General features: G+C 59.3%; 1 protein-coding gene across 6 annotated transcripts; it reads right to left on the bottom strand.

Annotated features, from left to right (window-relative positions):
* Positions 1–384: 384 nt before the first annotated feature.
* Dhcr7 (7-dehydrocholesterol reductase) lies at positions 385–14,344 on the bottom strand. 6 transcript variants are annotated; one of them, XM_058579381.1, is made up of 10 exons: positions 14,207–14,344; positions 10,116–10,231; positions 9,675–9,853; positions 7,364–7,467; positions 6,408–6,630; positions 5,559–5,649; positions 4,610–4,823; positions 2,934–3,138; positions 2,540–2,671; positions 385–1,757 (listed from the first exon to the last, which is right to left on the bottom strand). In XM_058579381.1, the coding sequence occupies exons 4-10, from the start codon at positions 7,459–7,461 to the stop codon at positions 1,293–1,295; spliced, it is 1,428 nt and encodes a 475-aa protein (XP_058435364.1). In that variant the 5' UTR covers positions 7,462–7,467; positions 9,675–9,853; positions 10,116–10,231; positions 14,207–14,344; the 3' UTR covers positions 385–1,292. The 6 variants fall into 6 exon arrangements, with proteins under 6 accessions (XP_058435364.1, XP_046300870.1, XP_058435365.1 ...); XM_046444914.2 differs by lacking the exon at positions 9,675–9,853 and adding an exon at positions 7,577–7,736; XM_058579382.1 differs by lacking the exons at positions 9,675–9,853; positions 14,207–14,344 and adding exons at positions 7,577–7,736; positions 14,045–14,190.
* Between the last annotated feature and the right edge of the window lie 1,475 nt (positions 14,345–15,819).

Genomic DNA, 15,819 nt, shown 5'->3' with positions numbered 1-15,819 from the left:
ACAAAGGTGTTTCCAGGGAACACTCTATCCCCAACAGGGCTAGGGGTAATGCCACAGAGGAACAGGTGAGCTTAGCTCCTCCGTGGGGATGTAGGAAGATCGGGGCTACTGTCCGGGTTACCTAGGCAACCAGATCACAGAGTGATGACGCCACACTGATCAGAAGGGGAGACAGACACGGTCACGCTATCTGTCCACCTGCTGGGACGAGTGCCAAGCGTGGTTCCTCCACTGGTGACGGCAGCAGACGCCCCACCTCCAGCCGAGCACCCACGTGGAGGCACTCGGCTCACCGAGTCCCTGCTGGGTACCTACGCTGGGTCTGCACCCAGAAACAGTCCTAGGATGGGAGAGGCCACCCAGGGACAGAAAGCACACCGGGACTTATTTGAACAGGGAACGTTTAATATAAAAAAGGAGCAGGTGTGCTGTGGAATCAGGTCTGAAGATAGCTTTCAGAAACCCTGAGTCTGGGACAGGGCTGGTAAGGAAAGCCCTGGGAGGGAGCCCCTCCCAAGCGGGGACTCCTCGAAGGCACGGCGAGGCCTGGGATGGAGCTCTCTGAGCCAGGGATGGAGCTCTCTGAGCCAGAGTCCACTCAGGGTCAGCAGCAAGCTGGACACACCTTCCACAGGCAGGTGGCCGAGGCTGGTGGGTGACCTCCCTGGAGCCGGGCATGGGGAGCCCGCGGCCTTATTTCAGAAAGGCCATAGCTGGGCTGGCTGGTCCTGCACACACCATGCCACACCCCTGGCGGCTGTGCAGCAGGAGCAAAAGGAAACCAACCAGACGCCCTGGCTCTGCGGTGTCCCTCGGGCCCTCCGCTGACCAGTTACCAGTGTGCAGGTGCCTTCGGCTAACCAGTTACCAGTGTGCAGGCGGCGAAGGAGGGCTGTCCCCAGGGCCTGCCCATGGCCACAGAGTGGACGTGAGGTGGGTGTGGGCAGCCTGCTGTGTGCAGCTCCTGGTCCCACTTTTCTCTCGCAGGCGTCAGAGCCGTCCTCGCCTCGGGGACAAGATGGCCTGAAGGGCTTCAGCTGCGGGTTCCCCTGGGCAGAGCGGCAGCCTGGGCTCCCACGTGAACAGTTACAAAGGGCCGTCCCTCCTGCCCTGGGGGCAGACCAGAGGGCGCCAGCGGCCAGCTGGCAGGAGGCAGCGGTGAACCCAGAACCCCCTGGCACAATGCCGGGCGCTGTGTCTCCAGGTGAGGGTGCTGGGCTCCCGCAGAGGGCTGGGACGCCAGCCCCACCAGCCGGGCTCAGCGCTCGTCACGGCCCCAGAGCTCCTGGGCCCTAGAAGACCCCGGGCAGCAGGCGGTAGGGCACGGCGGCAGTGTAGCGCTGCCAGTCGCGGCCGTACTTGCTGGCACAGCGGTGCTCGTCCCGGAGGCAGCGGTGGGTGAGCAGGATGGTCATGTAGACGATGTAGAAGTAGGGCAGCAGGTGGCCGCCGCCACAGGCCAGGCAGTAGGCCAGGCTGCCCATCAGGTCGCCCGTGTAGTTGAAGTGGCGGGCCACGCCCCAGAAGCCCGACACCAGCAGCTTGCTGTGGTGCTTCTGCCCATCTGCCGACGTGTACACGCACTCGATGGCCTTGGGCTTCCGGCCCCAGATGAGGCAGCGTCCATCCGTCCGGCGGAACAGGTCCTTCTGATGGTTGGCCATCCGGAAAATGTAGTAGCCCAGCAAGCCCAGCAGCAGGACAGCCACGGCGTGGTGGGTGGACAGCTGCACGGGGTGGTAGACCAGGTACAGGCCCTGCGGGGGCCCGAGGGATGGGTGAGCAGCGCCTCCCAGACATGGGCAGGGGCAGGCCTCGGGATGGCCCTGGTCCTGCACTGACTGGACACAGCACCTACCCAGAGGGCTGTGTTGGCCTCAAGCCACTAATCAAGGCCCAGTCCCCGAGGAGAACTGCGCTCCCACAGTTTAGCGCCTGGAAATGGAGCCAGTCCCGGATCCAGCGAGCCGGCGGCCAGCCAAGTGGAGGAGCAGGTCCTGGTGGGCTGCCAGGCCCTGGCAGACTTGAAGTCACCACGATGCCAGGGCCTTTACCCTCACCCCACCCTCTGCCAGGAGCAGCTATTTCCTCGGGGCCCTGGCACGGGCGGCAGGCCACCCAGACACCTGCCATCACCGCCCTGTGACCGGCTTTGACCCCACCTCCCAGCTGGTCCCAGAGGACGATCCACGCTGTGGCTCCCCACTCCTGCACAGCCCTGGAGCAGGCCCGGGACTGTGGCGTGGCTGCTGGCCTCGCGCGTCCCCCACTGCCTCAGAGTGCACTTTTGACTCTGGTATTCTCCACGCAGGGCAGGATGTTCAGGACAGGACCCCATCATAAGTCGGGGAGCCACATAACACAGCACCTTCCCTTCTTCCTAGGAGCGGGGACAACTTCAGTGGCCCCCCAGGGACAGACACCTCGGCACTTGGTGCAGTGTGTGTGCTCAGGGTCGGCCCTGGGTGCCTGGGGGCGGCACAGGGCCCTGGGTGTAGCCCCGAGTCCCGAGAGGCTGGCCACCGCCGCCACTCCTCACCTGCAGCGTGTACAGGTACGGCAGCCAGACGCAGTCGCCCCAGCCCAGGTACCAGCCGAAGTGGTCGTGGCAGATGTCGATGGTCTTCAGGTACCAGGTCTCGTTCCAGAAGAAGTCAAGCACGTACATGGCCTGCAGGACAGGGGCGCGTTGGCCGCCGCCACCGCAACGCCAGACCAGGTGGCCTGGGTGGCCGCGGAGAACCCCGCAACAGCACTGCCGGCTCTTCCTGCCATGCTGGGGCGGGGGAGGTCCCTGTCACAGGGTCTGAGCCCAGGAGGGGACGAGGAGGGGCCACGGTGCTCAGAAGGAAGGGCTCCCGGCCACGCCCTGGGAGGGGACTCTGGCTTCTGGGCAGGGTCAGAGCTCTGGCCCTCGTCCCTGTGGGCCTCACCTGCAGGACATTGACCAGGACCATGGAGTTGGTCACCTGGCCGTAGAGTTCCTGCTGCTTAGCTGCAAAGGACAGGTTGATGAGGGTCCAGGCCACAATCCCGGGGCGTCCGTTGAAGAACAGCTTGAAGTCAAACCACTTCCCGAGGCGGGGGTTGAACTCGATGCCCATCATGTAGTTGTAGAAGAAGTTGCCTGTGAACTTGCTGGAAACAGATGAAGGACGCGCTCACCACAGGCCTCACGCACCGACCGCGCCTCGCTGTTGTGGGGGGGTGCCGGTGGTGGTGGGTTAATGAGTGGCCTAGGTGACACCCTGGCATGGGCCACCCAGAGCCACACAGAGCCTTGGGACACTGAGGTTCCTGCCCAAGCCTGGCACCCTCTTTTGCTATCACTCCACGAGCAGTGGCCCAGCAGAGACGTCCCCCGCGGGAGCTCCTGGGTCCTCCTTGCCCTCACCGCCATGCCCTGATGCAGGCACACGGCACACAGCACACAGCAGACCTGGGGCCCCAGGGAAAGTGACAGTGTAAACTGTGACCCGTAGACAAGGAGAGCCAGAGCCTGGGTCCCAGGGGTCTCCCTTGCTGCACAAGATCCACAGCCATGTGTGACCTTGGTCCCTGACCCACAGCCCAGCCTCAGGCAGGGGGCAGAGAATGAGCCACACAACCCACACGCGGACCCTGCTGCGCACAAACAGGGATTAATGAGAACACCAAGTTTTCACGTCCAGTTCCCTCAGTTGGGCTGTTACAGCAGGTGATGATTATAAAGCACATAGTGACCTCTGGGAGCCGCGGGAGGCCAGCGATAACACACTTTATAAAACAGATCACCAAAAACTAACAACAAAAAAAAATCACCATCATCCAGAGATACTTCCAAGAGCCTAAATGTAACAATTAATGGAATACACTTTGTTTTGCTGGATCCCCAGACTAAACTGTGAGCCCCGCTATTTAGAGTGTCTACAAGAAGTGCCTACCAAACATCTATTGACGAAAAGATGGATAAATGGGTAGGTGGACATATAGGAAGGCAGATGGATGGGTAGATGGATGGGTAGATGGATGGAGAGGGTAGATGATGGATGTATGTGTAGATGGGTGGATGATGGATGGATGGGTGGGTGGACGGATGGGTGGGTAGATGGATGTATTGTAGATGGATGGATGGATGGGTAGATGGATGGATGGATGGGCGAACACATGAATGAATGCTAGATGGGTGAGTGAGTGGAGAGAAGGGTGGATGACGGGTGCATAGATGGATGGGTGGGCAATGAGAAGCTTCCTTGGGAATGGATACAACCAGCAGGGAAGCAGTTACCTCGAGCTGCTGAGATACGACTTCCCTGAGAACACTTCAGGTGCCCCAGGCAGTCCAGACATGGGCAATAGTCTGTCCTTGCTCCCAGAGAAGTGGTCTCTGGTGTCCCTGCTCCCTGACGACCCTATAAATGATGACTCAGCCACTCTCTTCTCAAGGCGCACGAGAGCACCAGACGTTGAGAAAGGACGTTCCCCAGAGTCACAGGACTCCCGCCCACCGCCCCCCACCAGGAGTCTCAGTCCTCGGGCGCCATGACCTCCTACCCGAGGGCAGTAGAAACAGGCAGGGTGGAGGCATTCCCCGCCCACTTTGGGTCTGAGCAGCTCCTAGGGAACATACCAGTCCTCGGCATTAGTGGGGAAGAAGTAGCCCTTGATCATGGCGAACGTGGAGACAGTGTAGCCCAGGAAGTTGGCGCACCAGAGCAGCGGTATCCAGTTGTCAAAGATGATGGTGGGGGGGAACCAGGACAGGAGGTGAGAGTTGGCAAACCAGAGGAGATGCGTTATGAGCCAGGCCTGCAGCCCGTTGACCTGGTACTTGTTCACGGCGCCTGCGGGGGAGGGCGAGACACGTCGCAGCCCTTCCTGACCTGCACCAGTCGCTTGGCGGCCTGTCCCTGCCTGGTCGAGGCCCTACTTGCTCCCTGGGTCCCCTGTCCTGGGAACCTGGGTCCCATCCCAGAGGAAGCTACTTCCAGGTTCACCAGCCGAATGGCCAGTAGCACCCCTCAGACTGCAGAAGGGAGGGAGGCCAGCCCTCTCCCTTGGCCCATTCTCCTTCACTGGCCACAACCGAGTCGTGGGCCTGGGGTTTGTCAGGAGGGGCAACAGGCGCAGACTAGGGTTGTCCCATGGGTCCCAGGCTCCCCTTGTGAGTGCCCGGAGCCCGCCAGCCTCCCCCCAGGCAGGGAGCTCTGTGGGCAGAGACAGGGAGGACGTCCAAACCACCTGCCCACGTGCAGCCTGAAGCCGGACTGAGGTGGGTGGGGTCAGGACGGTCAGGGTTTGAGTTAGGAGGCCGCTCCATCCATCTGCCCTGGGACGGGCAGACAGTGGGGGCCAGGAGCCCCTCCTGACTGAGGAAGGGACTTCAGCCTCACATGGGGACAACGGCTGCCCTCCTCTGCCTGGAAGCCCGGCGCTGTGGAGAGTTCCCAGCAAACTCATTCTCCTCATGAGTGCTCTTTGGGACAGATTTGGCTTGGGAGGGCCAGCCCGGGACATGGAGGCACAGGGTAGTCAGCGCCCGGGCAGGGCCCAGGGTGTGGGCAGGTGGACGGGGGTACCTGCCGGGGTCACGGCCCCTTCTTGCACTCCTCCCACGTAGCCTGGCAGGAACCTGTGGCAGAAGTCGGGAAGCATCGTGTACAGGAGCACCTGGGAGACACAGCGCCCAGCCCAGTGACCGGCAGCCCACAGCATGATGGGGCGGTCCACGGCTGCGTCACCGGCAGAGCAGCCCTGGGGCCTGGGCGGTGCCCCACTCAACAGCGTCTGCTCCACAAGAGCCCTCGCTCCCGCTCCCGGGAGCTCCAGCTGCAGGCCAAGCAGAGGTTGCCGAACCAGCACCCACCCTGGAATGCGCCACAGACACCCTGACAGCCCAGCTGCCCCGGGGACACTCTGGTCCTTCCTAGTCCCCTTATGGGGGCTCAGGAGGCTGAGGCAGGAGGATCGCACGTTCAAGGTCAGCCTCAGCAACTTAGCCAGACCCTGTCTCAAATAAAAAACAAAAAGGGCTGAGGACGTGCCCTGGGAAGCCACCCTTCCTGGTGGCCTCCTGGACTGGAGGCCAGCGCCGTCACAACAGAGCCAAGGACATCCTTGAGCAGGACGGAGGGGACGTGTTGGGAAACACTGGCCTGGCCTTGCCAGCAGTGCCTCCTGCTCTGCAGCGTCCACTGGGGGCTGGGACAGTCCCTCCTGTGGTCTGGCCAGCCCTCCACTGGCCTTGCTGTGCGCTCTGCATGTCACTGCCGGCTGGCACACTCCTGAGCCAACAGACGCCCCTGCCCCGCGTCTCCACCATGCCCTGTGGCGTCCCAGGAATGTGACTGTCCCCCGACTCAGGACCCCACATCCCAGTCAGAGGCAGGAGAGCATGACCCCTGCACCGACCCCAGGCAGGGTCTGACCTGGAAGGCCACCCACGAGGTGTAGAGCAGGGCGGCTCTCGTGGTCACCGGCGGGGTCTTGGCCCAGATGTCTGCCAGGCTAGCACGGCCGGCGGCGATGTCCAGCAGGGGCGCGGTCAGCGAGCAGCTGTACTGGTCGCACGCCATGATGAAGTAGTACACAATGAAGGGCGCGAAGAGCAGCAGGAACACAACGCTGGCCAGGGAGAACCAGTCCACCTCCCTGCGGGAGGCCGGCGGTCAGCAGGCCGCCTCCCTGGGCCGCCGTGTGCACCCTGCCCGAGCCAGCCAGCCGCTGGTGACAAGGCTCCAGCTCTGCAGCCCTCCCGCCGCTGGGGCGCGCTCCTCGGAGATGGGCAGGGCCGAGGGCACCCACGGAGCCCAGGGCCCTTCATGGCCCCCGAGACCTGCCCTGTCCCAGGCCAGGGAGGACGCTCCACCCCCATCCTGGGGCTCACACTGAGAAACGAGACCCCGGGCACCATGGCAGGCCACCAAGGGCACGCAGGGCCCCGCTGCTGTGCAGGAGGCGACAGGGGTTGACATCCCCATCCAAGCCCAAAGTGACCAGAAGCTGGAACTCAGAGGGCGCACATGGTGCCAAGTGAAAAGGTCCACACCTGGCTCACGTGGCCAGTCGGCTCACAGTGCAGGTGTTACAAGTACTGTGCCAAGTCACCTGCGGTCATGGGTACGAGGGGCCATGCAGTACGCGTGACGCTCGGGCCCAGCACCTCGGTACCCACATGCAGATATCCCAACCTCCAGAGCATCAGTCGCAAGCCCCCACGGTGCCAAGCGTCGTGGAAAAGGGATGGTCACCGAGATGGGCCTCCTCCCCTGCTCCAGCCCTTACTTCACCCCTGGGCTGAGGGCGAAGCGTCTCAGGCAAAGGGTCCCCACGGGGGCGCCACAGCCCCAGGTGGAAACCTCTGAGAGGACGGGGGAGACCTCACCAGGCGCGGCCCCACTGGCCTTGAGACGCTGCCTTGCCGTTGGTGACGTGGCCGGGACTCCCGGGCTGGGGAGCGCTGGGCTGGGATTTTGCAGCCATCGGATCCTGCGGGGAAGAAAGACGTCCTGCTCAGGCGGTCCCCGGGGGCAGACCCCGCTCTGCCAGGAGCACGGGCAGGGCTCGCGGGCCACCCGTGCTTGGCCCCCTTCCGCACCTCCTTCCTGACAGCAGGTTCCCGGTGGGACAGGCAGCGTCCGGGCTCAAGGCCCTCCCCCCCAGGCCTCCCGTCTCCCCTGTTACGAGGCAGCCTCCCCAGGCAGGCATCCGTGCCTGTCCATCTCCCCGCCAGGAGCCAGAGAGCACAGCGCAGTGTCCTACAGACAGAAGGGAGGAAACTGTTTCTCCAGGTCCCACTGCCTGGGGAAAGCGGTGATGCCCCCGATTCCAACACATCTTAAAAGTGCTCGGAAAGCTGGGCACGGTGGTGCATGCCTGTAATCCTAGCAGCTTGGGAGGCTGAGGCAGGAGGATCATGAGTTCAAAGCCAGCCTCAGCAACTTAGTGAGGCCTTAAGCAACTCAGCAAGTCCCTGTCTCTAAATAAAATACAAAAACGGGCTGGGGGGGCTGGGGCTCAGTGGTAGCGCGTTTGCCTGGCATATGTGAGGCACTGAGTTCGATTCTCAGCACCACATATAAATAAATAAAAATAAAGGTCTATCAACAACTGAAAAAATATTCTTAAAAAAAAGGCGAGGGGTGGGGTGGCTAGGGATGTGGCTCAGTGGTTAAGCGCCCTGGAGTTCAATCCCTGGACTCAAAAAAAAAGCACTCAGAAAACCTGGTCAAGAACCACGGAGCCTTGGACTTCTCAACAGCAAACAGATCGCAGAAGACAACAATGAGACGCTCTAAAATTCCAAGGGAAATTTTTTCTCCATCTAGAATTCTATCTGAGGTTATCCAGAGCCTGGGGATCGAGAGAATCGCTCAGTGGAAGGGCAATCCAGGACAACAGCTACAGAGCAGGAGCGCAGAAACCACCCACACGTGTAAGACAAATGGCTCAGGAAGAAGGAAATGAAGACCATCGATCCTGCTGTGTTCGGGTGTGTAGAAAAATTAGTGCCGGTAATGACAGTTACATCAGAACGTTCAGGAAAAAAAATTAAAGGTAGATGCATAAAAAACTTAGCAAGTGCACAAAATGAGGCGATCACTAACCCCAGGAAAAATAGAAAGCCAAACAATGGAAGAAAAAAAGACCGAACCATAATATAGTGCATGCTGCAGTTTGAGTCACATGGAATCTCACGCTGAAATTTAATTCTCATTGTGAGCTACTAAGAAGGTGGAAACTACCATGAGATTTAGAGGCGAGACCTTTCACAGAGGAGCAAAGCTACATGGGGCAACAAGAGTAAAGGCCTAATCTGATGGAACTGTGGCTTTAAAAGGAGAGGAAAGACCTTGGATAGGAGTTCTGTCTCACATGTGATTGATTCCTCGTGCCACCTCTGGACTCTGCAGAATCCCCACCAGTAAGAAGGCCCTCACCTGACAGTTACCCAATCTTGAACTTCCCAGCTTATAGGAATATAAGCTCGATAAACCTTTATTCTTTATAAATCACTCTGCCTGTGGTATTTAGTTATAGCAACAGAAAACATTCTAAAGCAGAACATTACTTGGCTCAACAATAAAATGATATTAGTTCCACCACAGCGATGTAGCCTAATTAGCTACTGGATGTGTCGAAGGAAATCTGTGAAGCTGGGAGGGGCTGAAGCAAATTACCCGCCCCCCGCCCCCCCCCCCATGAGCAGGTACAAACAACACAAAAACAGGAAAGAGAATGCAAGGTGCTTGCTGGGACAAGTGAGTGGCCTGTGGGATGCCACACAGGGCTGTCTCTTCTCTCTGTTAAAGCTTTTAACACTGATTTCTTTCTCAAGAGTGACCATGAATTACTTTTTAAAAATTTACATTCATCCAAAAAACTTCCATGGTGCAGGCGCAGTGGCGCACACCTGTAACCCTAGTGACTTGGGAGGCCGAGGCAGGAAGGTCCCAAGTTTGAGAAAAATAAATAACATAAATAAAAAGGGCTGGGGATGTGGCTGAGAGGTTCAATCCCAGGACCAACAAACACATAAATAAAACTTCCACGTTGGAAGGCGTTTTCATCTCGCAGGAGAACAGCTTTGATGGACAGTCCTGCCCCTTTCCCAGCCAAAGCCCACCAAGTCAGCGCCCGCCTCTGATCTCCAGTATTCACGCCAATCCACGTGAAACCCAAGGGCCCCCACGCACCTCTGCCTCGAGGAAGGGTCCACAGAGGGACTGGCGTCTTCCTGGAGACAAAGCCTGGCACTGCACTACCTTCTGATTATCTCACATGCCAGAAAGTCACTGAGGGAAAGAGACCCTCAACTTGAGAACCAGGTGAAAAGCCAAGGGACGATGTTACCAAGAAGGAAAAGCAAGTCTCCCTGGAGTAAAACAAAACCAGGTGAATGCGTTCAGCTGGCTCAGAGTTCAGTACCCAAGTCACCTGCTGTCCTGGGCACTGAATGCTGTCATAGACACTTGGGCACCAGCCTCACTGGGAGGAGAGGGCGGAGGGCTCGAGGGGACTCCTGAGAAGCCCAGGCAGCAGCTGAGAGCCCTCAGCGGGTCTCCCAGTTGGTTCTCGCGTTTTCAAAGCCGCTGCCTATTCCCGCGCTCGCTCGAGGGCCGTGAGCCGCACACTACCTTCCGCCTCTGGCCCAGCGGCTTCAGATTGAAGGTTTCCTTCTTGGACTGGCCTTTACCGGCTCGGGCTCCGTGGTTTCAAGACCTGCTTGATCCTTCAGCAGCCGAGTGAAGCCCTGCAGGGAAGACAGAGATGTCAGAACCACAGGGAGGTGACCGGCAGGGTCGAGGGAGAGCACTCAGTTCCACGCTGGAGCACGGCAGGGGCTACTCAGGCCCGTCCCCACCGACTCCTCTGCCTGGCTCGGCATCGGGTGGAGGTTGTCGGGACTAAAGCGTGGGAGGTCCGCAGGTCTTCGTGCCCACACTGCCTGGAAACGCACCTCACACGGGACACTCGTGTGCAGGGCCGGCCAGCAGCTCCGTCCACCAAACCCCCCCAGGACATCGGCCACCTGAAACTCGCATATTCCATGGGCACACTCTAGAAGCCACAGGGGGACCTGGGCTGCGGGATTCAGTGACCTTCATGGAGTCCTGTGGCATCGAAGCCCATGCTCCTGGGGCTCTGTGGTGGTGGCCCTTACAGATGGATAAAGGGGGTTTAGCGTCCAGCGTGTTCAACCAAACCGTGGAGACTCGGGTCCTCCGGGATAAAGGACTCACGGCTCCATTACAGAGGCTGGCCAAAGGCCAAGGGCCATTCCTGGGACAAATTCCTGAAGCCACCTGTGACATGGCCAGACAGCAGTCAGGAAAACGTCCACCAGACCCAAGGGTCCAGGGCATCCGTTATGGATTTTTGGGACAGGAAGCAAATCGTATAGAGCTGCGGCTGGCTGGACACAGGGGCAGGCCACAAGAAACGGCTAGTCCTGGGGCAGACGGAGGGTCCAGAGGTTTCTGCTGCTGCTTGTGGGTGGGTTCCAAAGGCAGAACGGGGTTCGGCCCCCTGGGGGGTCCTCAGCGCGGGGAGGGAGGAGGGCCGGGCTTCTTCTTTTTCCGTACAGGTTTAGCCTGAAGCAGGGTCCCGGGAGCTCCCTTACCTCTCCCCGCCGACATCTCTTGCCTGCAACTTTCTTTAGGAATCTCAGGATTCCCCTCCCACACGTGGGGACAGAGGAGGCAGGGAGAGGGACGGGTCTCTCGGGCAGCCCTCTCAGCCCCTAGACGGGTTTCTGAGTCCCACGACACAAGCCTGAGAACTCGGCTCCTCGGGGCCTGGGATGACTCCGCCCGCGGTGGCTTTCTGGCATCCTGAGGGTCACCACAGCAGGGCAGGTGGTGGCTGGCCCCATGGCCCCCATCCGAGGCTGACAGCTCCCAGTGTGCGCAGCCCCCATGGCTAACATGTCCCTACCTGAACACCTCGAGGTGGGTGACCCAACCCTTACCGAGGTCTGCTGTGCCTCAGCTCCTCTTCTGCAAAGTAGCCACGTCTCCCACTTTGTTAAGTGAGAAGTGAATGGGATCATGGGTGCCAGGGGCTCAGGGCCACACTGGACTCCCGAGTGTCCACCTGAGAGTCAGCCTTCACCCTCACTATCAGCAGCAGCCAGGGTTGGGGGCAGCTCCTCCAGGTGAGACTGGCAGAAGCAGCTACAAAATCAGCCGGCTCCAAAGACCTGGGGTGCCAGCACAGAGCATTCTGGTATCAACTGCAAAGCACATGAGCCCTGAGCTCAGTGGCTTCAAACAACAAATCTTTGTGAAGTGCAAGGGCACACACTGGTCATCCCAGTGATGCTGGAGGCTAAGGCAGGAGGACCTCTAGTTGAGGCCAGCCTCAGCAAACTTAGCGAGACCCTGTCTCAAATGGATAATACAAAGACCTAGGGATGCCGGCCAGTGGTAGGGCACCCCTGGTTCAGGCCCCAGTGCCACAGAAAACCAGAGATCTTCTTCATCTGCTCACGGTTTCTGCAGGTCAGGAGTCTGAGCAGCAGGCCTTGGCGGAGGCCCCTGTAGCCAGCCATCTGCAGCCAGCACTTAGCTTCCAGGGGTCTCCAGTGCAGGCCGACGGGGTTCCCCACAGCAAGGTGGCCTCAGGCCCTGCGTTTACCAGGAAGTAAGGCAGAAGGAGGCTGCCTTTTCTGAGTGGCTGGGAGGACCTGTGACATCACTCCCACCAAATCCGATTGGCCACAGGCTCACTGTCACTCAGGGAGAGGAGAGTCAGACTCCACCTCTAGATGGAGGATGGACAGGTGCTGAAACCAGAGCTCTGTTGGTGACACCCCCTGTCTGTCACTACTCATTTAGCCCTCACCCAGTGCCAAGGGCCCACTGGACATGAACTCTCACACCTACCTGGAGGGTGGAACTGCTCCTGCTAACAGACCCTGGGGACTGCAGCCCAGCTGGGTCTAGGGACCTCTGCCTGCTGTGACACATGGGGGCAGGGGGTGGGGGTGGAGTAACATCTGATGGTGAGAGAAGGTCCCAACGCCTGCGCTGGGCACTGCTCTGGGGACCTGCCATACGGGAACACGGTTATTTGGTTGAAGTATCATGGGAAGAACAAGAGGTCCAATTTAGCAGTGCACTAGTCTCACAGTGGTAGACACAGGCATGCCCCAAATCGGGTTTCAAAATGAAAGAGAAAAGTTCCACCCGGGTGGACGAGGGGTGGGAGCCCTCCTGTGTGAGGCCACTGGCCCCGCGAGTGCAAGTACTCACCCTGGGAGATATTCAGAGGGCTGCGGGGACGAGCAGTGCCCTGGGAACAACTAATAACGACCAACAGGAGACCAGACCAGAAATGAGGCCTCACACAGGGCCCTGGGCATGGGTGAAGAAGGACACGCCCCTGTGTGTTGGGACAGAGGGCAAGGTACAGAGAGTTCCACTGGCACAGCTACTGGGAGAGTCGCACGCCAAGGCCTGAAACGGCGTGGGAGGCTCAGCGTCTGGCTTTGCTCTCTCTCTCCTACAATAATGAAAACTTACAACAAATCTGGGAACACTTGTGTCTCTAAGGAGTCAGTGAGGTCATGGGCACCCTGTCTCCAGACCCAAGGCGTGGTGAGGCAGGTTTGGGGGTGATCCTTGGGTTTGCCTGTACCTTTTCCCACTCATCCACCCGAACAGGCTGGTGATCCTCCGTGGGTCCCACATGAGATTCTCAAGCCACACCTGCTCAGTGTCAGGGTGCTCCCCATGAGCCGTCCCTTCAGGCTCTGCACTCACCTAGAGCGGCTGGGTCCCTGCACCGGACTGACAGCCTCTGAGGCTCAGACATGGGCATGAGCGCTATATGGAGGAAGTGCCCACAGGCCCTGCTCCCTGATTCTCAAGGGTAAACTCCTGTTTTGATGGAAGTTACAAGGTTTCTGCTTCTCACAAGTCAAATGATATACACTCACTGTGTAAGAGTATAAGTCAAACATAGAAGAAGGAAAAAAAAAGAAAGAAATACCTCTTTCTCCTTCCAATCCATCCCCCAGGCATCATTAAACTTTGGTGAATATGTTCCCACCAATTATTTATCACCTAACACACATCCACTCTCTCTCCTTTCTTTCCCCAAATCCTTTTGCAACCGGGTTCCACTGGGGCACGCCTGTGCTTGGCTCGCGGTGTGTGGGTTGTAGATCTCCTACTTGCAGCAACTGCAGGGAAGGGTTGTGTCGGAAGCGATCCCAAGAGTCAGAAACTGGTTATTCCTGACTTCCACTCTACAAACCATCCCGATTGTTAGGAGAAAAGAAGTCCTGCAGGTGGAACTAGTGCCCATCCTCAGCACTGCCACTGCCACCCACCTGGTGGTCTTCCAGGGCTTGGGGCTGTCCAAGCCACCCCTGGCCTTTCTGTCCCCAAGCTTCCCAAATTCCTCACTCTGGCCATACAACCCACATATTTCTTGAGAGAATAAATAGCAGTATTCACAATTCGGCTGAAAGGAGGTTCACCAAGTCGTAGCAGGAGAGGGTCATTACCTAGGGTAACAGGGTGGGCCAAGGAGCATCCCCACACCTGTCCCTCCTCACCTGAGCGCCGGCAGCTGCTCGCCTGCGAGCTGGACCTTCGCTACAGCTGCGCGGGCCCCTCTCCACCGGCCCCACCTCACCAGAGCGCTAGTCCATCTCCACACCCGAGGGAGCATCCCGCTCCCAACAGCGCACCCCCACCAGGGCCGACGACCCGCTCACCTGCGCGCTCTCCTGGGCACCCGAAGACGCCGGCGCCGCAGGCCTCCAGCCAATCCCGCTCGCGCGCTGGACGACTCCGCAGCCCCCCCCGCCCCCAGGCGACATATTGCGATAGGCGACCAATCAGAGGCGGTGCTTGTGCGGCCGGCGTCCCCGAGCTCCGCGATTGGGCGAGGCACCTGAGCTGACTCCCGGCCCACCGCTCGGGCCACTTGGCGGCTACGGGCGCGAGATTGACGGCCCGGGCCGCCAGCCTTCGCCCCGCCCAGGCTCCGGCCCCGCCGGCTGGCATTGGCTCCGCGGGGCTGCGAGCCGGGGGGGGGGGGGGGGGGGGGGGGGGCCACCTGGCCCGCCGGGCTGGGTCGCAGAAAGGGGCGGGGACTAGCAGGACGAAGCCGGGAGGCCTCGTGGCCACGGGTCGGCTGGGCGGCGTGCGTCTCCCGGTGCCTCGGTGTCTTCCCTGCAAGGATGCTCCACGCTTTCGAGCTCGGCGTGACCAGCAAAGAGCAAAATGGGCCCAATTCCTGCTCTTGAGCTCACCTTGTGGGGGAGCGGAGGGGACATTTTCCTATGTTACCAAAATGAAATGACCAATGTCCAGAGGTGTCCAGAGGTGAGAAATGGCACCCAAAAGTCCAGCCGTGTAAGAATCCAGGGGGACAGGCAGCAGCTTTACTTAGGGGTCTCCGGGCGGACTGGCGGGCTGTCACGAGGAGACGGAGCTTAGAGTGGGTGCTTATTAGGGACCACACAGGCGCCCCCGCTAGGAGCAGCGGGACCTAGCAGCGGCAACAGCCGAGACACAGCGCGAGCTGAACCTTGTGGTCGACCCCGGCGGAAACTGCGGCGAAGAAGCCCCTAGAATTGCCCTGATGGTCTGGGATGGCCATGCCATGTTCTCCTGCCGCCACCAGTCCCTGGATGCAGGCCAGCCTTGCCAAGGCGAGACAACCCCTGGAGGGGTTGGCAGCTAGGCGACAGACCTATTGGAAGTGGGGTCTGTCAGGTCCTTCACCGAGCTCGGCTTGTTCTCCTCCGCAGCGTTTTATTTTGAAAAGGTCCAGCATGAATACAAGTTGGGACATAAGATGAACCCCCTGTGCCCGGGTGCAGGAGCTGCAAAGTTTGCCACACTTCGTTCATCTCACTTAATTCTTTGTGCGTGTTTTCTATTTCCCCCTTGAAATATTAGTTAGCTGAAGACACCATGATACTCTTAGAAATAGGGACCGACTGTCAGAAATCAAGCACTTGCTAAAACTGGATTAGCAAGGCACAGTTGTCCTTGTGATGAAGAGTGCACCCCCTAAGAGAATACCAGAGCAAGCACACGTGTGGGGGGGGGGGGCGGCTTCCAGTTTTACCCCCAAGGAAGCACTGCCTGTGGCTCTGATAGGAAGAGTTTGGGGGTACAATCTAAGAGATTCGCTAATTTACAATTGGGGAGGGCATGGAAAAGAGCTACAGTTGTGGTTACATACCTGTTAGGGAATTTAAAAATGTCTCCATCTGCCCACACGGTTCCCTAACCTAAAATGACTCCATTATACACATAATCAATTTTCTAGGCCCTTTATGGGATGCACACCCAGAAAATGGCAGTATCGGTATGA

The sequence above is a fragment of the Marmota monax genome, unplaced genomic scaffold (assembly GCF_021218885.2).
Source record: "Marmota monax isolate L192 unplaced genomic scaffold, Marmota_monax_Labrador192_F-V1.1 WCK01_AAM20220418_F8-fsc00038, whole genome shotgun sequence".
NCBI lineage: Eukaryota > Metazoa > Chordata > Mammalia > Rodentia > Sciuridae > Marmota > Marmota monax.
This window is presented reverse-complemented; position numbering and strand designations above follow the sequence as displayed.